We start from the raw sequence: 21,852 nt of genomic DNA on the forward strand, positions 1-21,852 counted from the left end.
GTCCCACCGAATCCATCAAAAACCTTAAATAGTTAATATTAAACACCTGGTCAAGATTCTTGATGTAACATGTTTCGGTGATGTAACATGTTTCATGTCACATGTTATGAGAGAAAGCTGACTTCCCATACAGGTCTTACAGTCATGCAGAGCAGGCGGTGCAGCACAGCTCAGGTGCTGGTATGCTGCAGGAAGGCAGGGATGGAGACTGACTGGGCTTGAGGAACTATAACATTCCTCAACTTTCCACCTTTCTGTGGCTCTCATATGCTCTGGCACTGCCTAAAGCTGCAGCCAGGTTTCTGGTTATATGCCATTCACTTAGGAGTCACGCAGCTAAGCCAAGCGCCCTCTGTTCAGATCATGGCCACTTCCATCCCCGTAGATAGTGCCATTAGCCCTTGGCTTGGAAGGAGTGTTTAATGTCATTTGACTCAGCAGGGACTTTTCCAGATGATTTAAGTCATGGTATTAACAAGCTGTGAAAGTAGTTTCAGCTAGCCCTTTTTAGCCATGAAGGTGATAACTTCAAAGCACTGAAAATAGGAGCAGGCAGGGGGAAGTAGAACTTTCCAAGATTCTTGCAGCATGGACAGGAATCCTCAGTGTGGGAAGCCATAACCATAAAAACATTCTAATGACTAACACCTCAATATTATCACAGTATCTGTTGTGAAGCAAATGACTCAGACACAAAGTCAAGTACATACAGCATCTGCAGTTACTGTGTATGCTCTTAGCTTGCAGCAAAAAGTCAAATAAATTTTAGTCTCACTGCAAATGGCTTAAGTGAATATGTTTCTCCCACTTGCAAAGATTTGGATTGTGTTTACATTTACCACAGCTCAATGGACACATGATAGTATGAGGGCACAAAACTGAAAGTGTCTCATCTCTTAATCTACACTTCAGCAAATCTTTTGCACACACAGAAGACTAAATGTGTCTAAGTGATGCACTTCAGTGTACAGTTAGATCACATTCTAATTTTCTGAACCTTCAAATGCCCAGTAGCTTACTATAGCAGCTGTAAACCATAAGGCCCAAGGCTCAATAGAGATACTCATCATATTTCCTTTTTAAAATCATTTACTCTTATCAAACATGAATTATAGCTTCTACATTTACAATGTAGAATGTACCTTCCAAATAATTAAAGTAACTGCCATTCTGGAAGCATACTTTGCATGTGCAATTACTGTATTGACAGGTTTTTATACAAGAATGCCATTTTAACAATAGCCAGACCTGGACGGATATACAAAACCACAGTGTATATATCATGTCATGGGATATAGGCAATTATTGTGTCCCTTTAGGACACTGAATACAAGATCCTAATATTGCTTAAATTCATTACTTCTAGCGCTATTATATAGGGCTTAAAGATGTCTTTACATGATTAAGTTCTCTGTGTTTTAAAGTATTGTTTCTGTAGCCAACTATTTCAATACCCTGTTAGATACAAGCACTTCATTCTTCTCCTGTTTAATATTAACCATAATATCATGTAATAAAATTGAAACAGAAGTGCCATAGGCCTAATTGTACTGTCACAGCCATGTAAATCAGAAATAGCTTCAGTAAAGCTACTGTTATTATGGTGGTGTAAAATTGATATAAATTAGAAATGACTTGGATGCTGTAGCTCTGCTTTCAGATAACACAATGTAAAGGCCTCACCTAAAGTCCCCTATAATGGCTTATGAATGCAATTCTCCTTACCTCATCATATTAAAAGGCATTGTATCAGAAAAGACCAATATTTATAAGAGATGACTTAATCAAATAAATCAAGATAAATTAATGTTATGGGGCCAGATTCTGAGCTATATTGACTTCTATGAAGTTAACGTATACCTACATAAATTTGGCTCTGATCGGTATATAACTCACCATCACTTCCATAAAACCTGAATTGCCTAGCTGTTATAAAATGTAAAATAAGAACCCTGACTGTAGATAGACTTTTTGGTCCAGTTTGGTTGGCTGTTTTTTTTCCTGATCTGACATTAAGCTAATGAACAGCATCAGAAAGGAAATATGCCAGACGTGGTGGTTACATCAAGAACTGTGAAGGAAACTAGTAATGAACTCTAGGAAAATAAATAAGGGCAAGTTCTGGAAATGTAAGTGAAAATGCAGCTCTGGTATAAATTGAATAATAAAATTCCTGGTCATATTTTGCCATAAATAGTGGTTTGGGAATTTGTCATTCACCTTATTTAAAATTCAGAAATATTAAAGGTACAGGGTTCTCTCATTATAGAAGTAATAGAATTCTAGCTATTATAGAGTTAGGGTAATTTAAATAGCTATAGAATGCATTATATCAATAAGTGGAACATCTGTATGAAATGTCCACCTGCTACTATACTACTCAGTGTACTTTACAATCAAATGTACTTAATCATTTTAAGACGTCTTCTAATGAAGGCTTATCGGGAATAACATTTTGAACACAAATACTTTTAGGCATTAAAACTTCTGCTTCAAATGAGATTGCATGGCCTTGTTTACCCTTGTTGATTAATAAGCAATCTGTTAGGATGGCCCAATTGTGCTAGTGAAAGTAGATTAGTAATTCAGCTATGTTTGTGAGTTTAATCATCATTTCTCTTGAAGGCTTTAAAAGAAATCCTTGTCTTTTCTCACTATCCCTATGAAAAGAAATTGTACATGTTTTTAGATGCATATACCAATCTTTTGGTTCACACTTGCAGCTTAATATTATTGGTAAAGAACAGCAGCAAAATACTCCTTTAAGTTATTATAAAATTCAATTTTTAAAGAAACAGTGACACAAAAATCTGGAACTGGAATTCACTTTCTATAGAATGCTTTTGTTTTGCTAATAAAATTAAGAAAGATGATCCTGGGTTTTTTTATCAGTTAACGCTTCTGAACAGCTTTGAGAGATGTAGTGGGGTTTTTTTATTTGCTTCTTATCCTTAACTGGAAGTTTAGAAGCAAACACACTGTCTTCAAAAAAGATAATACTTCAGATTTTCTCATGGGGTTATGGACTTTCATCTGTGGTGTCCTACAGAGAGAAACAGACTTCAGCAAATTACAATTTAAATTATCTTAAAAGCTCCCATGTGTAGAGCACAGTCCTGTTAAATTCAGAAGTAGCACAACTCTATAATAATTATTGGATACTTGAGCCATGTAATGTTACAAAAGTAAAGGATCTCAGAACCTGGGCTGAAGCAGTTATCACAAGCATTTCTGCCTTCTGTATCCCAGCTTCATAGATATTATTATTAAAAGTTTTTATGAGTTAAAAAAATCCCGGTTTGATGTTCCGTGACAGTAGACTATAATCATGGATAAAACCATTCTTGGAAGCACCCCATGCCATTATGCCATTAACTACTTCTGGGTGGTAGACCTTGTCTTTAGTTCCAGCATGTTGGATGCATTATTTATTCTGCTGCTCAACAAGATTCTCAATACAGTTTTGTAGGATTTTGGTGGAGAACCTGGAGAACATATCCTGGCTCCCATCAGGTTTCAATATTAGGGCTTAGCAGTTGTCTGCCATCGTCCAGTTTACGTCAGTTTACTGCATTCTCAGTAGCACTGGAATCAGTATATGAAATAAATTACTCCTTTTCAGGGATGATACAATTGTCGCTGTTTTCCTACATTTACTTGAATATGGAACTACCCTGAAAATATTTTATGATAACAAAAACATCTGTAAACAATTTTATACTGAATTTTCTCCTTCTCTAATGTTTTTCCTGTGACAGGGTGCATATGACCCATAATTTCTATTGTTTTTTCTAAAAATATACGTATTCTCATTGCATGACTACAATTTTTCCCACTTATTTTTCTGTAGGATTTCTGAAGCTGATTACTGTCAGGGTAACTCATTTCAGATGTGTCCCAGTTGAATGAAAAAGAAAAGAAGAATAAACGAGTCTACACCATAAAGCTTTCAGCATTATTGAGACAGTTAGCTATGTATGGCATTTGTTTGAAGAAGACTGAACATAGTGTTAGTCTGTGCTGTTAGGGTTAAGACTGTATTTATCTGAAAATAAAACACTTTGACACAAGTAGGGTAATTTATGGAAGACCCGAAAAAAATATTGCAAGACAAAGATTGGGCACCACTAAATATCAGATAATAAAGAATGTTTCAGTTTGCAAAGTATTCCATGCTGACATCTGATGTTTGTCTGTCCTTCAGTCTCTGTGCTCTGAGATCAAGCAGAGGCGCCGTGGGGTAGCCTCTGTGCTGCGACTGTGCCAGCACCTCCTGGATGATCAGGAGACCTGCAACCTAAATGCAGATCACCAGTCCATGCAGCTGATAATCGTAAACCTTGAGAGGAGGTGGGAAGCCATTGTCATGCAAGCTGTCCACTGGCAAACCAGGCTACAGAAGCGATCAGAAAAAGACTCGGTGAGTGATGGTTGCTTTAAAAAGATCTCATGGGATTTCATTCTTCTCAAGAAACACTTTTTCAGCACATGAAAAGCATATCCATCTCTGAGTATTTTCTTCTGACTGAGATGCCAGTCCTAGTCTTTACTGTCTACAAGTGAATCTTCCGTTTTTCACATAGCATTACATGGACAAGATTGTTTAATAATATAAACTCACATATACATATTGTATTTGCTGGATATTTAATCTCATCATATCTGATCCCACCCAGTAAAAAACCAATCGTCTCAAGTTGCTCAGTACCTAACTGGGCCCAGAGACGTATTTCATGGGTTGTAAATATATTTTAGAAAAAGAATTTCCTGCTTAACTAAGACTGATTTTAATTAGCATCCCAGCAATAGATGTGTATTTCCCATAGAATGCCATGGGTATGTGATTAATATACAATCGTCTGTTATTTGAATATAAGTAAAATGTAGTAATTTGCTTTTATCTCAGGGAAATGATTCCTAAGAGGCAAAATAGCACTCTGCTTAAACCATCCATTAAGTGGCATGAATTAGATTGGTTTTCTGCAGCATAAAACTATATTACAAAGCAGGGGAAATAAAATAATCCCTACTGTAACACCATTGACTGTAACGGATGAATTGGCTCAGCATGTTTTGTACAACTATCACAGTGCTGAAGTCTGTACACTGCAGCTACATTGACAGCAATGATAATCCTATGTAGTTCATATACTGAAGAGTCTTGATGAGATTTGGGAAGTGATACAATTTTTTAGGTTTCTATCAAGCAAAGCAAAGCAAAGAATCTTGACACATCCTTCTGAGCAATTATCTGACTAACAGTGAAATACTCCTTTTGACTTATTTTTTTTAAAGTTCCTTTACAAAAAAATAAAACCAGAAGCTATAATTCTCTGGTTCAGTTAGGGTCCTACAGTATGAAGACATGTAAGGCATTGTTTAAAAACACTAGCAGTTACTGAGTGAAAATGGTATTAGTCTAAACACCCCAAGAAATGGTGAGTTAGTGAGAAGGGTGCTGTGGATAAGAGAACTGGTGAAGATAATAATAATAATGTTGCTTTCCTGCCTTTTTCAAAATTTATTACATAGGAGTGCTCCTCTGCCAGTTTGATTTATTGGCTCTTTTGCGTTAGGTATTGATGTAGAAAGGGACTCGATGAAGGAAGATGTTTGAACAGACTGTTAGGACAAGTCAAAAGGGGCTCTGTATGAGGCAGCATGGAAAGAACTCATCCCTGAAAAGCAGATATACTGTCAGCATTGGTTTTATAAGCATGGGATTAGTCAACATAAAAAGTGAAGATAATTGAGATTGTGAGAAAATGTTACAGAAATTTCAGCGGGGTTAAAGGAAAAAACAGAACTAGTGAGGACCCAGAAAGAAGCTTTATGGAAATTATAGGTAAGAGTTTTAAACAATACATTACCTTTAATTGAGAGGAAAGTCAAGAAATAAAAGACAAATGCAATCTCAGCAGCTGCAGAGAGTTTTGATAGTAATGCGTCTGGGAGAGCAAGAAATGTGAACAGAAGTTAAAGAATTCATCAATGAAATAAGCTGGGCAAGTGAATGGGTTAGAAGATAAATATGAGACTGAGGAATAGAAAAGATTGATAAAGAAACAAAATACAGTAGCAGAGATTTTTAATTCTCTTGAGAAATGCTAGTTATGTTATTATGATAGTTCCATTTTAGGAATATTTCTAGTCATATTACTAAGGTGTTGCAGCAATAGCGCTAATAAATTTGGTTAGTGCTACACAGAATGTTTAATGTTCTGACCAGCAGTAGGAAAAACAGTTGAACTTTGGCACTTCAGAAATAAGTGTGCACAATATATAGGCAAAAACAAAACTAAAAAAGCAGTTCTCAGAATCCTGATTTTATTTTTGTTTGGGGCTGAGTATTGTTGGGTCTGTAACAGCCCAAGAGGGAGTGAACTGCATTCCAATTGTGTTATCTTAAAGGTAAAGCACCACAAATCAGCAGTTTGCTTGGGGTTTTTTTAGTAAAGAAGTATCTCCTATTTGATTTGGAACAGAAAGAAGTTGCATTTGTGAGATATGTTAGCGAGTGCTGACAGAGGTCCAAGTTACTGCAATGATCGCATATTACCCTCTTTTGCACATGGGCACTTGCTGTATGAAAGCAGTTGCTCTAAACAAGCTCTTATGAGCTAATTAAAGATTGGTGCTGCTCTTGCAGCTGGACCAAAGTCTTGTATTTCTGTTTGGGACTGCAATCTATCAGGAGTTGAGGCATGGTGAGGATATGAGTACAGAATCTCCCTTGATATCTGGAGGCTTGGAACATCACAGGGTACCCACTGCTTTGTTCCCACTTTGCCTGAGGTAGCCTGGAGTTTCACTGGCTGAGGGGTGTATCATTCTTTCTGCTGAGAAATATCAGCCATTTAGAGATCTCATGATGCTCATGTAATTTTCACTGTGAGCTGTTTTGTTTTGGAACCTCTCATTTTAGGCTGCTTTATAATGCTTCTTTTAAGTATGTCAGGATCTACAAGTTTCTCTTGTTGATGAAACTATCCGTATTCTCAATATTTAAATATGCTCCAGCCACTGCAGGATTCATGTTTCTTTGACTTCCTTGCCTGAGTTGGCATGTTCTAAGCTTCCTTTGCACTCAGTTCCTGTGCAGTCATTTCTTGGGTAGGTACCAGAACCATTTCTTCTGCTCCTGTATCTCTCTGTATTTGATGGTGTGCCAGGCTTGGCACACAAACTGTATCCCTTGGTAACAAGTCTGTCTTTGTGGTTGCCCACAAAATACTGTAATTTATGAAAACAAATGAGATGTTTTTATAGCCTGATGGCATCTGACTCATTCATGGCATCTGACTTGCTGACAGTAAATAAGATACCCCAGATGATTGTATAGCCTCAGTGCAAGAGTCACTTTCATCTTCTACTGTTTTCTAATTGTGTTCTGGGATCTTCCTTTGTCTCTTTCTGCCCCTTTTTACATTCAGTCACCTATCTGGGCCGCTTACAACTTTACAAAGGTGTGCTGGAATTAACCACAGAAAACTTTCATGTTTCTTTTGAATTGTCTTAATTTATGGTCTTCAGCAGTTAACTTTGCTCACCTTTTGCAATAGTGCATAAATTTTGCATAAGTTTACAAATGACAATTTATTAACATGTACTTCATGCACCTAGAGTCAGGTAAAAGCTGTCCTTCTCATAAACAAAAAAGTTCTATCTATAACATGAAATTATCAAAAAGAATTGCTCCAGAAAGACAAAATGTGATTAGATTCAGACAGTTAATCTAGCTGTATAGAATGAGGTATTCATAAAATGAAAAAACCTCAGAAAACTGGAAGCAGTCCTAATTTGTTTTAGCAAAAGGGGTTTTTATGTCCCCCATCTGTTTGTGTTGGGATTTTTTGTTTGGTTGGGGTTGGGGGTTTGTTTGTTTTTTTGTGTTTGTTTTTTTAAGTAAATTCTTTTCATCCAGTTTTATCATTCCATATTTTGCTGATTTAATGTTATATGTCACCTTAATTTTAACTTCAGGATTACACAGATGCCTTATAGCTTGTCTAACAAGATCCTGCTAGCAATCATCTTAAAGGAAAAAGGAGACTGCCTGGCAATGGCAATAGCAATAGCAACAATCTTCATTTAAGTAAACTCAAAATTGACATCTAAAATTCCTGCTCAACAGCTGGAGAAGCTTTAACTCACTTTAACTCAGTTTCTTTCAGAAGGTACAGTCTATGTGAAAGACTGAAAAGTTGAAAAATGGTTTTGGGACAGACTCAGTCATAGTTGTGCCCATAAATTAAGTCAAAGTGCAAGTAAATAAGTTGCTTTCTGATTTTTTTTTTTTAAATTTTTGCTCAGCCAGTGGTATGCCCAGTGCAAATTATCTGTTTAACCTCAACAGATTGTTCTGGCTGCTACAGAGGATTCCAATTTGTGTATGTCTTGCCCAGATCAGGTATATCTCTGTACAGAAAGTTACAATGAGGTGACCATGGAAATTCACTTTTTTTAGGACAGGGAGAGAGAGAAAAAACTGTGGTTTCTAGTGGATTTTACTTTAGCTGCAATTCAATATTCCTGCCTTTTTGGTGAATGGAGAAGCTGCTTTTTTTCCAGAATGCTTGTTCATTGAATGAGAAACATACCTGTTTTATGGAGCAGACAATTTCTTTTCTTATTCAACGGAGAGGGCTAATTATTGAAGGGACAGTATTACTCATGCATTTAAAATGGAGATTTTGAGCTAAGGCAATTCAGGTTAAGGTGCCCTAATTCTCACAGCATCCTGAAAATGTCTGAAATATTCATTTGTCTGATCACCAAGTTCACTACTATACCTCATGAAAAAAAAAAGAAAAATTCTCTTCTTCTTCTGAGTCATCTTATGTGTACATTACACTGAAAGTCCAGCAGAACCCTAATCTGTATTGGCTTGAAAGTATGCTGTACATCCAGCCACATAATTGAAAATAATAAGGCACAATAAATGGGATGGCCTTGGGGTATAACACCCAAGGGATTCAATTGGTGTCGCATTGTATCAATGTCCATGCATCATGGTAATTGAGGTAACATAACCAATTACCACATTTTAATTAGAGTTGTAAGGACTTGGGAAAATCTGCAATGGTGAGACAGCTTACTCAAAAAAAAAAAAAGAAAAAGGAAAAAAAAAAGAAAGGCACTTCTTTCCATGAGCTTGTTTCTTAGGAGGCTAAGAGCCTACTTAAATGGCTGTTTGGGATTTTTACCCTACAACCTCCTGGTTTCCTTCTTTATAATGCATTTGGAAAAACAAATTGTTAAAGTAGATTATATTGCTTCTGATTTGATATCTTTATTCTTTTACTCTATTTATCTGTTTCTGTGATGCTTTCTGGGAAAAAAACCAGTTTTTCATAGTGTTAGGCATTGTGTCTCCACTTCTCTGTATTTACTTCACTGATGCAATATTTTTCAACCCATCGAATGACACTTGTTTTAAGCTTAAAAAACACACATAAACCCCCTTCTTTCAGGGGTAACAAATGAGTCTGTCATTGTTCAGTTATTTCCTAGAGAGCTTCATGAAACAAAACTTGGTTTCTAAAAGTTTCTTATTTCATCACAAGCCATCATTTTGCAAGGTGAGTCCTAGCTAAAAATCTTGCATAAAATTTAACAGTTCATCAGGAGTGTCTTGCACAGCAAAGTACTGAGAGATGATTAACTTAATTGGATCAGAAGGGCACACTACATATTGTAATGTGCTGAACACACATTACAGGATCTAGCCGTCACAACTTATTTAATGACTTATGTTTGAACCTTTATGGATTTATATTTTTTTACTATATATCACAACTTTTGTTTTGATATTGGACCTCTTCCATACAGTCTATGATAGTGCCATCTTGATGGCTTGCATTTGCTCACTTTAGTGCTTCCTTAAAATACTTAGCTTTTAAGTGAATGAATATTTGATTTTAGAGTTTTTAATAGGATGCACCATCCTCACACTTGAGGTGTGTATGTTTTTGAGCTTCTGGATTGCATTGCATATCTGATTTGTGACATGAAACAATTATCAGTAGGATCTAAAATGTAGTTACGCTGATGCTGAACCTAGGTCCAGATTTTTCATGGACTTAATTGAAGATAGGTAATACATCCCACATTCTTGCAAGAAATTCTGTGTTTCTCTTCATTTTCTTGAGGACCAGCTGTAGTTGTGACGACAGCCATCATGGCAGTGCACAGAGACTGGATGATCTGCTAAAACAAAGCTGGTAAAAGCCTTGCTGTTGAGCAAATATTAGTAAAAAATATGCAGACCCAGTCAAGTTTAGTCAAAATTCAGATAAATGTTGTGTTATATTTTTGAGAGAGTCTCCTGAGTCACCTGCAATGATAGGTTTTTAGAGTGATAGAAAAAAAGAAATATATTAAGTCTTTCAATGGAGGGGTCTACTCCATCCTCAGAGACTGCAGATCTTTCTGTCATAACTAAAAGTAACAATCCAAGGGTGAAATACTCCCTGCATTTCACCAATCTGCTATATTATTCCACGTTTCTGTCCCTCTGGCAGATGTCATGTTTTGCCATGGCTTTGTAAAATGATGGGAAGTCCAAACTCATAACCCCAGTCAAACCAGACAAATTCTCAGAAATAATCACTTTTAGTGGCAAAGTAAGTAATATTCAGAAATTGGAAATATGTTTCCAAAGCATTCTGATGCTGAGAGACCTGTCAAATACCGTTTAAACAGAAAAATATCTCAATATCTCTTTTATTTAAAAAATAAAAGCTAACATGGTTAGGTTTTAATTTTCAAGGACAGAAGTCTTCAAAAGAACTCCTTATTTAGGCACTTACATATGGGGTCAGATATTTAATAGTGCTCACTAGACACTGACTCTCATTGCAATGCATTGTGTTCAAATTACAGGATGAAGTCAGTGTTTTATTTAGATGCCAAATATCCACTAATCAAAAGTTCATGACTCAGGCCAGGATTGCTTTAAAAATTACAGTTAGGGGAAATGTGAAAGTCACAAACTTTTGATTTTTTAATTAAATTACTTTTAATTGAATGACTTGTTGCTCTGCATATCTAATGAGTCGAGCTCTACAAGGAACAGTATATGAGTGTAATTGAGGCTAATCTTCAGATTTTTTTTAAGGGGTTCTTAAACAAAATAGGTTTTAGGAAAAGAGGAAGAAACTTCATTTTCTGACAGGTTGCACTGCAGTTTTTCCACCTTACAAGGGCCTTCCATATTGGATGATAAGGCCACAATGCTCAAGCCATATGGAAATATATTTGCAGGATCTTTAGGAAGTGTATGCATACTCAGTAGCTCACTATTGTTCACGATTATAGGATATTCCAGGAGCTGCATCAGCTCTAAGCAGACAGGAATACGATTAAAAACTATTTTAAAAAATAAATGAAAATAACTAAGTTACAATTATTTACTCTTTTTTCTTAACACACAAAGGAAAAATGTACTCAATAAAATTATCAGGCAGAAGATTTAAAACAATCAAAAGGGAATACTATTGAATACTATTTTCATGGAGTGCATGATAAAGATGGAATTTATTCCTACCAGATATGGAGGACAGCAAAAATAGAAATGACTTCAGTAAGTAATCAGACAAATTAATGGAGGAGACATCAATTAATGCTTAATAAATTCCAACTCTGAAAGTCTCCATAGGCTGACTTCTCAAGTTTGGGAGGGCAGCTTCTATACCCTTCTATGTGTTTGAGAGTTTTCTAACTTTTCCGTAAACATTCACTACTAACCCCTGCAGGAGATGGACTCAGCTGAATGGACTGTTGATCTCACCCAAAATGACTGTTGCTGTTTGAAAGCACATGAACTCGCAGATTTGGAGGCCCTACCTATGCTATATGTACAGTGAAGTTTTACAATATGCCTAGAGAGTTTTCATTGCGTTTGGAGGGGCTTTTGCTATTTCCAAAAGGTGGAGTGTGGCCATTTACGTAGTGTGCCTTCACCAGAAGAAAACTTGCAAAAATGTACCCACTTAACAGTTTCCCAAGACATATCTAGCATAGTTTTTCTGTAAAACGGACAGAAATTATAAGAAATACATCTACTTAATATTTAAATGTGCACATACATTTATTAGTCAGAGGTACTATAAAGTACATTAAATAAGAAAATTTATATTATGAGCAATGATGATCTGAGTTTCATTTCTCCTTACATAGAAGATGTTTGTGTCATTGTTGTAGCTGTAATCCATATCCAGGTCTTCGTGTTTGGTGTGTGCAGTAATATGTAAATTACCTAGCCAGCTGCGTTAAGCAGTGTTTGTTTATTCTATTTCTTTTGGCATAGCATACAACTGAATTTCTGCCAAAAATGTGGCTGCTTCAGGGAACACTGCTCGAGTCGAAGGAAGTTTTGGAAGGAAAGATATGTCTTTACTCTGTGAAACAGTATAATCAAAAGAAAGTCTGTTCATAAAAAAGACCTATATTAATGTAAAATAATGAGTTTGTAAAATACAGTGAGCAAACAGAATCTTTTTAGAACAGTCTGTTTACATTGGCTTTGTAAACAAGAATACAATACTAAGAGGCAGTGACTTTTTTCATGCATGGAAAGGATGACTAGAAGTGGTGAAATGTGAAAATGGAAAGTTTAACAAAAATTATTTTTAAATGGCATATTAATGTCCCATAACACATAGCGGTTAAGTGCATTTAAATTTAGAAATCAGTGATGTTTAAATGTTAAAAAATTGCATTAATGATGGGAGAGCTATCTACTTACACTTGCAGTCCTTTCAGTCTTCCCATCTGACACTTCTTTTTTTATCCAGCCAGCTAATTTCCCCTCCTTTGTGAGGAGTAACTGTTTTCACACTGGTGCTTACCCAGCAAGCCTCCTCATTGTTTCATGGTTAATTATCTTCTTGAGCTTCACCTTCTCAAGTGAAGGGAGAAAGACGGGGCCTCCCCTCAGCTCCAATGAAAGCTAAGTTTTAGAGATTCACTTTATGAATAAATGCAGTGTCTGATCTACAAACATAATAAATGAGTTCCTAAACTTTATGGAGTCACAGCTCATTCAGCAGGTTTACTGGTTTACTGAACAATTCAGAAAGACACTTTATTCTAAAAATCTATTTTGATTTTTAAAAGGGGAGGGATATTGTTTCAGTGTGAAACAAACAACCATAAACTGTTCCAAAATTTCTAAACACTACACAAAAAGTACATCAAATATACAGTTTCAATAAAAACCTGAGCAGCTGCATGAAAGACTTAGAGCTCTATACCATATATTAACAACACTTCTACTGAACGTTAATGCTAATAGCCATGTGCCACTCAGTTATTACTTTGTAAACTCTTAGTATTCATTGGACTTTTTGTGCCTCACCGGCACTGAAAATAGTTATTGTGGATAGACTGAAATCTTCAACCTATGTTTTGATTTAAGCTGCGTAACATTTAAAATAAACTCACCTGTAAGAGAAGCAAGTTGAATAATGGCCATATAGGGGTTTTGTAACACTGAGTTACTGTCCATTGTGACTTTTTACTCTAACTAAGACAGGCTCATACAAACTTCTCATATAAACTATAGCAAGATACAGCTGTCCACTACTTTGGCTTCTTCTGAGTGAATTTCTACAAAGTATGATTATATCAAATCATTTTGCAAGTGACCAAACCAAACTACACAAAATACTGGTACTTGAGACACTGCACAGGACCTACTCAACGTACTAGCTTAGATTGGAAATTCCAGTCGTTTTTTCCCAGCCAGCTCCAGAGCTGTACTGACATCTATTATGTATAGAGAGAGGTATAAACATCACCACTTACCAGAGAAGGAGAAAAGAAGAGAATGTGGAAATTCTAAAGATGAGATCATCTTGGTGAAAGAGCTCTGCCTACCTAGGGACTGCTTATATTTGGAGATTAGGCCAGTGTTTCTACATTGCAACATTTGAAGAGCAGCTTTTCTTAGATATAGGCTGTGTAATGGCAAGGAGCAATTGTGCTGTTGTAGCCTCGAAGTGCTTACCATTGTAATTTTGATTCATTGCCAGAACTCCCTGCCATTTACTGACAACTGTGGTGTTTAACTTAACACTTGGAAATCCACAGGTGGGCAGACTGTGCAAGTACTTATAATATGCAGTATTCTTCTAGGCTTTGACTTAACAATGCTTGCTTATTGACTCCCCTCAAGCTGATATCTCAGATTTACAGATGGTGAATCAATCACTTCAGGGAATGTCAGAACTAAAATTGCAAAGAAATTGCATTGGAAATTTAAGGAAGGGGGACAAAGAGTCCCTTCTCATTGATAACGTGAATTTGGTGGTCTCTCAACTGATTCAGAAGAAACTGGTGATAGGGACAGGTACTTTTCATGCAGTCCTGTTATTCATAAATAATAGATAAACTCTCCCTTTCCAGTATACTGGAAGATTTTTTATTCAGAAATTCAAGTCCCTCTATTCCAGCTCTTCATGAGAAAACTTTCTATGTTTCTTCTAAGGTCAAGCTCCCAAGGGCTTATGTCCTCCTGCTCTTTTGTACCTTATATCTGTCTATGTTTCTATGGTGATTCTCACTCTTCAGATTTTTTCCCAGACCCTCATTTCTGCTGAAACAAAGCTCTTTTAAAAGCCATGATTTTGGTGTCCTGATGTGCCTCCTGTAGATTGGAGATGGCTATTGTCTCCACTGAGTCCATTCTTAGCATCCTCTGAGTTGTTCTAGGTTAACTGAGAGTACAATGTCAAAGGAGTACCAGTTCCAATGTAAATGATACTACATTGAAAGTATTAACAGTATGCAGACGTCTTAGCTAGTTCAAAGAGAAAGCAACAGTGATTTTATTGTGCCACTTTGCTTTGCTGGTACAAATTTGTTTATGAGCATCTAAATGCAGAATGCAATTGATTTGGCATTGACATGATGTTCCACAGATTCCCTGGTTTTTCTGGATATTTTATAGTCTTAACTATAAAGAAGCCATTTGGGTCAAATTCTGAGATTTTGCATGGATGAACTCCCACTAACTTGCATGAGTATGTATCAGAGATCTAGTGCCAGGATTTGCTCTGTTCTGAACTATGTGTGCATGGAAACATTTTGGGTTTAGATAAAGTCAGGAATGTTTTTCCAAGAGTTTCATAAAGGGCTTGTGATGGATTCTTGAACAAAGAAAATCGTATATTTCTCTGAAGTAAAGGTGAGCTATGAAATGACATTCAAGGGCAAAAAAATCCTGTCATGTAACCTCTTGACAGATGAAAAGAAAGCTACAAAGCAGTAAAAACAACAGTTGGTAAAATACGCCATGTAGTCAGGTTTTCTCATCACAAAAAAAAGCCCAAATACACAACTTGGGATATAGGTCTAGGACTGTAAACCTATTTGGATGACAATATTATTCAATATAAAAATGTTATAGATGTTCTTCTTTCTAGTAACATTTAAAGGGATTCTTTAGCAAATAAGAATCGGAGATGTTAGAAAGAATATGGTGGCAAAATAAAGAGGCAAATGCTTCTGTAGAGGATGGAAAACAGATAATGGGTAGGTCATTAGCAATGATACTTTGGACACAGAGCAGGGACTGAACTTATTGAGTCCCTGCTTTTGCCTTGATCTGTGATCAAAGTTAGTTCCTGCAGGCCTTCTGCTGACATGGCTTTCCTTCTGTTTCAGCCTGGCTTGTACACTCCAGTGTACAAGTGTGATGTGTGAGTGGAGTGTGATGGAGAGGCTGGAGCCTTTCACTCTTTTTTTCCATCTGGTACTGCAGGTAGCTTACCAAGAGAGTTAGAAGACCCGCATAGGACTCATATGCAGGCATAGATGACCCCAGAATTTTACCCAGCATCATCAAGTGACATAGAAATAGCAGAAGAATGATTAGAGAATGGACAATTTCCCTGACTTCTAAAACACTTCTACTAATAGTAGTTTATAGTTTTCAGCTGGGCATCCTCTTAAAATGTCACTGCAGGTTTTTACCTGTTGCTTATAAGATGTGCCCACAAAGCTGCTGCCATGATAAAGTAACTTACCTGTTTTAAAACCTAGATATGACAACAGTGGTCCTTTAGACTGTTACTTCTGAACATTAACTTCAGACATCATTATATAGATCTGAGCAATGGTGGAGCCTTTGTTGTTCCCAGCTCATAGTGAGACCCTTGCAGGTGACATCTGTGACTGCAGAGGGCAGAGGCAAAGTCAGTGTCCTTCCTCTGGTACAGGAGTCTGTGCATACAACCACCCATGTAGGACCCTGGCACTACTTGTAAGCATAAAAGGCCCCCAAAAGAGAAGGAGGAGCTCTGAATGTGCAGGAATGAGTGTGTAATGTCATCGAGAGAGGCAATAATAATTGTAAAATGCAGTAGGAGATTACCACAGATTTCGATCTTATTTTCCAAGGAAATAAATGTATACCTGCTTTTAATTGCAATTTTAAGAAATATGTATGTTCATGTATGTTTCTTTCATGATCTGTGATAAAGCATGTTGCTTCCATATATTCTGAGCATATACTGTAATGTGTAGGCCTCTTCAATGTTATGCTCAGGGAATATTATGCATATGCATAGGCTTATGCATATTAAAAATTGGTGTTGGGTAATGGGGATAGGTTTTTTTGGTGGCTATCATATAGGGAACACCATTTAGAAAATGAGTTTAAGTGAGGCAGAGGTGAAGTGGCACTGCACACAGGACTATTTCCCTCAGCAGAAGTACTTGGTATGCTTGCATTTTTCAAAAGACAAAATCATGTTTGTCTTCCTTGAAAGTGTACGCATTCCTGGAGGTGGGGGATGGTTTTCTGTCCCTTTTCTTTTTCCCCTGGCCCCTAAGTGCTGTTGAGTTTGGATAATTTGGCCACAGCAACTGAAGGATATGTTGCAGGGAGAGAGGAAGAACAGAGTTTGTATTTATTATTGTAAAAGCTCTTTTTTTCATGTTAATTCCTTTAAAAAAATATAATAGTACGTAGGGGTTACATTACAAGCCTGTTTTACCAACACAAAGTATCTGTACTGGAGTAGCACATGCAAATGAAGCCAAAACAGAGAATCATTGTTTAATATAATTTGCCTTGGAAAAAAAAAAACTAAACTATTTTTGTTTTAGTAAAGAAAAATTGCATTTTGACACTTTTCCTTAAAGAGCATTGGGGCTGAGGAAATGTCTTTATTTGGCTTAATAACCTTATTTCTTCCCATTAACATTTTCTGCAGATTAACTGGTTAGCCATTAAACACTAGCTCTACAAGGATTTAAGCACACACCTAACTGTGCTCACAAGAGTTATCCGACTGAAATGGGAATGCTTTCCTGAGCAAAATAGTTCTGGATTCAAAGTAGGAGTAGCTGAAATCCTTAAAGCAGCACATTCAAATACATTAGAATTAATTTAACCTTTTATTCTTCTGAGTCTATAATTTAATAGATTATTCACTTAATCTTACTTAAAACTTTTCATGCAGCAGTAAATACTTCCTAAGTATTGTTTATCTAGTGGTAATATGTAAAAAATAAGAATGTGCATAATACTGTGCATATTTTGATTTTTATTACATTTGGATTTTTTTACTTTCTTGGTCAAAACTATTTGCCTTTTCTTACTTTTCTTACTGATCTTAGAGATCTTCTCTAAATGTAGTACTATTTAGTGACTTTATAGTGGCCACTTGGACCTACCTTAAAATTAAATATACATTTTTACTTACACATTTCTGCACATATAAAAAACAAGTTTCTGAATTCAAGGAAATTTAGCGCCATCAATTACACAAACCAGTATCCAAAAAGTTAATGCCAGACAGGATGGTACCTCTGCCACGTTTTGCCACAGGCTTCAGCAAAGCCAGGGCTTAAGAGTTAGCATATGGGGCTCACTCCATTGAAATGTGAAGTTCTGTTGCACACTCCAAGATTCTCTTTAAATATAGTCTGTCTTATATGTGGAGATCAGCATGTCTGTCTGTGATAGACCCCTTCCTATCTGGGTATTTGCATTTCAAGAAGGGATTATAGAATCAGAGAATCAAACAGTCAGAGAATGGTTTGGGTTAGAAGGGACCTCAAGGATCATCTAGTTCCAGTCACCCTGCCGTAGACACAGACTCCTTTCACTCGACCAACTCAGATAACTTGATCCAGGCTAGGTAGAACTTCCTTTGGAGTCTGTAAGAAAAACTCTCTAGAAAAGACATATTCTTAATTAACTGAAACAAAATAAAAACCAGCTCTTACAAAAGAAATGCTTTCCCATTGGAAATGACAGTAGAAGATTTATCTACTTTGTGTAAAAGATGAATTGTACAATACTCTACAGTACTTTCAAATGAATAACATAGAAGAAGAAACAACACCATTTCCCCAGTAAAGTGAGCAAACAGAATTTATCTCTGGCACTATCAGACATCTATCATTTGTACCCTCTTCTCTGTAACACCAAGTAAAGGATAAGGCTGGAAAATTTTAAACATTCTGTTGACAAGACCTAATAATCTATTACTATTATAATAATAACTCTAATTGTCCACCATCCTACCTCTGCACTGAGCAGCCTGAAAAAGAGACATCTGATATCATGAAAATAGTTCCTAAAATTTCCTGGGTTTTTACCTTGCTACTGCTCTCAGTGCAAATGTAGGCTGGAGGGACACCACCTTCCATTCTTCACTCCAGAGATTTATTAGAGAGGCTATGGTGTGGCTCTTCCAAAAACTATCTCAGTCTCTGCATTGTTGGAACAGTTTACTAAATTTTGTAAAAAAATATAGGGAAAATATATACCTGTACTAAAAACGCCAAATACAAAGTGTGTGTGACTTCAGCTGAGTGGTTTGTTTCAAAGTTAAAACTTTTCCTATACTTTGGAAGGGCTGCCAGTGTAGCTGATCACCATTACATTTGTACTTCAAGGGATATGATGTTTGTAACTATAGTACTAATTCACTAGTATTGATTTAGTCAGTTCCTTGGACAGAGAAAGCTGTATTAGTAAAATGACCATATCTACATAAGAATCTTTGCAAGTATAAACAACAATCAGAAGGAAAATAAAATAAAATAAAATAAAATAAAATAAAATAAAATAAAATAAAATAAAATAAAATAAAATAAAATAAAATAAAATAAAATAAAATAAAATAAAATAAAATAAAATAAAATAAAATAAAATATCCCATGCCATCAAGCTAAGCCTTCAAAACTTCTGAGTATATCAGGCCTCGGAAGAGCATGTGCATTTTAAGAATAAAAAAATAGGCTTTGAAGTGGGGAGCACTCAGTGAAGATGAATGGGCTGAGGTCACAACTCTACATGTTTTATTGTTTTAGTCCATCTGACTTGCTGAACAAACAAGGCTGCCAAGTGCTGATTTACAGAGGGAAGGTTATCTTCCTGACAAATAAGGACCAAATGTTTTGTTTAGAGAAACAGAATCAGATTCTGTGGAACATAAAATCCTTGGAACCTGCTGCTGATTTCCTGCCTTCAGTAATTTCTTCTTGCAGCTGGCAGAAGCTTAAAACAGTAAAATCAAGCAGTTTAGGAACACTCTCCACAGCAATGTCTTCCTAATGCTGAGTGCGACAGAGTCGTAAAACATGACACACAGAAAATGAGCCATCGAATTTGATTTCTTTTTTAATCTAACAGATTTTAAAATAATTATATCCTCTTGCATTTTACTTAAATGTTAGTTAAGGGTCGGCTACAAGTGGGAAACTGAGTCCAACTAAGTACAAACCAGGAACTTTTATTGGCAAATACAAATAAATATTTTTGGACTCCACGATGTACAGAACTGCTTAGATAGCCATAGATGTCTAGCAAATGGCTGTTTTCACAGGAATTTAACTTTAGTCAATGTCTTATGGGGCAAAAAATAACTCTAACAAAGGTACTCTATAAAACTTTGGGGAAGGTAGATCCACAAAGAGACCCAAAGCTTCAACATTAGTCATGACAGATTCATGAACTACCAAAGGCCTCCTAACCTGCCAAGAATGAAAAAGTTCTTCTGCAATTTAGTTCAGCCCATGCAATATCTTAACACAGCTGCAGTACTCAGGGACCTACATTACAGCTAACCCAAATGAAGCATGAGGACACAGATTTATCTTAGATGGAGAGAGTCCTGATTTATCAAATAAGTTAATAATTGCATCACCCCATTGAATGGTGGATAGCTGCCCAGTTTGGAGGAAATAATTCCTCCTGATTTCCTTTGATTGTTTTGGCCTTTTGTTTCCTGGACATACTGAAACAAAATAGCCTTGTGTCTTGCACAGAAACAATGCCACCTATATCCATAATTAAATCGGCACTGGAGCAGAGATTTGGCACTGTCTCTCTCGCTGGTCAAACATGCCTGCAGGACAAAATGCTCCTCATCTACCTATGACCAAATTAATATTTGTTTTATGTAAAATGGCATGGGACAAGCAAGCTTCTTTTAAGAACAGCATGTCGGTAGGGCTTCTCCTGGAGAATAGCTTGGTTCATATCTCTTATGCCCAGTCTGACAAAGTGTCCCAGCCCAAAATCTGTATCCTAACTACTGAGCTCACAAAAGGGCTGTGAAGCTTTAGTTCCTACTTCAAAGAGAGTTTCCAGCTGAGAATCGAAGTCGGAAGTACGTGCCTTTCCCTGCACAATTAACCTTGGCCGGGTCTTGAAAAATCTAAGTCAGTAACTAAGTTATGCAGAACTGCACTTTGTTGGACTACAGCTTCATTTTATCTGCTTCATATTTGCTGGAGCTTGCTCTTGCTGTTTGGCATGATGTCAATGCTGTATTTGAAAAACATCACTTGCTCAAAGAAAATTAAAAAAAGGCAGAAATCAGAGTTGAAAGGTTTCTTGCAAGAATTGTTTGTGTTTCTGGATACAGTGATCACTGTTCAGCGTTCAGATGATTTAAATGAAACATTTCTACATTAGTCAACAGTTCTATGACATGACTCCTTGTAAGGGCAAAACTTTCTCTAATATGGACTCCTCTCAGGAAATAGAAAAATAAAGTGAACTTAATTTGTGGTCAGCCCCCAAATCAGGGACCATTTCAGTCTTGTTTTCAAGGGCTTAAAGTGGTTTGGTACGGTTGCCCACTTGACAAATCACATCTGAGTGAGAAAAGTTGTCAAGGTGTTCTTCCTCTTCCACACATTTCTAGAAGGAACAATTCTTGTTATCATATGTTCTGAGTCGTAATAAATATTACTGGAAAATTACAAATCTTTAAAAAAGAAAATGAAGTTTCTCTCACTTATTTATCAGTCCTTTTCCAGAGAAAAGTACCAGGGCAGACATTATTTAAAACTTATGTAGTACTTGATCTTTCAACTGAACATATTAATGTTCATTAGTCTCATTTACTGAAGTCATTTCTACTGCCTTTATTATCAAGTAAAGAATAAATACAAATTCTAACAAAAATTCATCAAGACTTGTGATCTGTTGTTTTAAGGCTGACTACACAGGAGTTTTTTATAAATATTTCAAAAATCCTTTCATAAATCATTTACATCTTAACTATTTAAAAATCAAGCAGGCTAAGAAAGATTTTAATATATCCAACATAATTGCAGATTTTTTACTAACACAGTTCTGTGATTCCAAGTTATATATTTATATATATTATTATATCTTATATATAAAGTGACTAACCACAATTAATTATATTAAAGTCAAATTTCTGTATTATATTTTGACAGCAAATAAGAAAAAGTGTAAGAAGTCTAGGAACTCTTTCAAAATGTAACAGGTTTTATTTTAATTGATCATTTTAATACCACACAAGACATAACAAAATTAAAAGCCTATTAGTGATTAAAAATGCACTTCCATTAACT

General features: G+C 36.1%; 1 protein-coding gene across 1 annotated transcript in view; it reads left to right on the top strand.

The window, feature by feature from the left end:
* The window catches only part of AKAP6 (A-kinase anchoring protein 6), a 211,873-nt gene that overhangs the window by 180,335 nt on the left and 9,686 nt on the right, over positions 1-21,852 (top strand). The window contains exon 11 of the mRNA XM_063398890.1: positions 4,205-4,420. Within this exon, the coding sequence (XP_063254960.1) occupies positions 4,205-4,420 (216 nt within the window). The remainder of the gene's footprint in view (positions 1-4,204; positions 4,421-21,852) is intronic.

The sequence above is a fragment of the Prinia subflava genome, chromosome 5, assembly GCF_021018805.1.
Source record: "Prinia subflava isolate CZ2003 ecotype Zambia chromosome 5, Cam_Psub_1.2, whole genome shotgun sequence".
Lineage (NCBI taxonomy): Eukaryota > Metazoa > Chordata > Aves > Passeriformes > Cisticolidae > Prinia > Prinia subflava.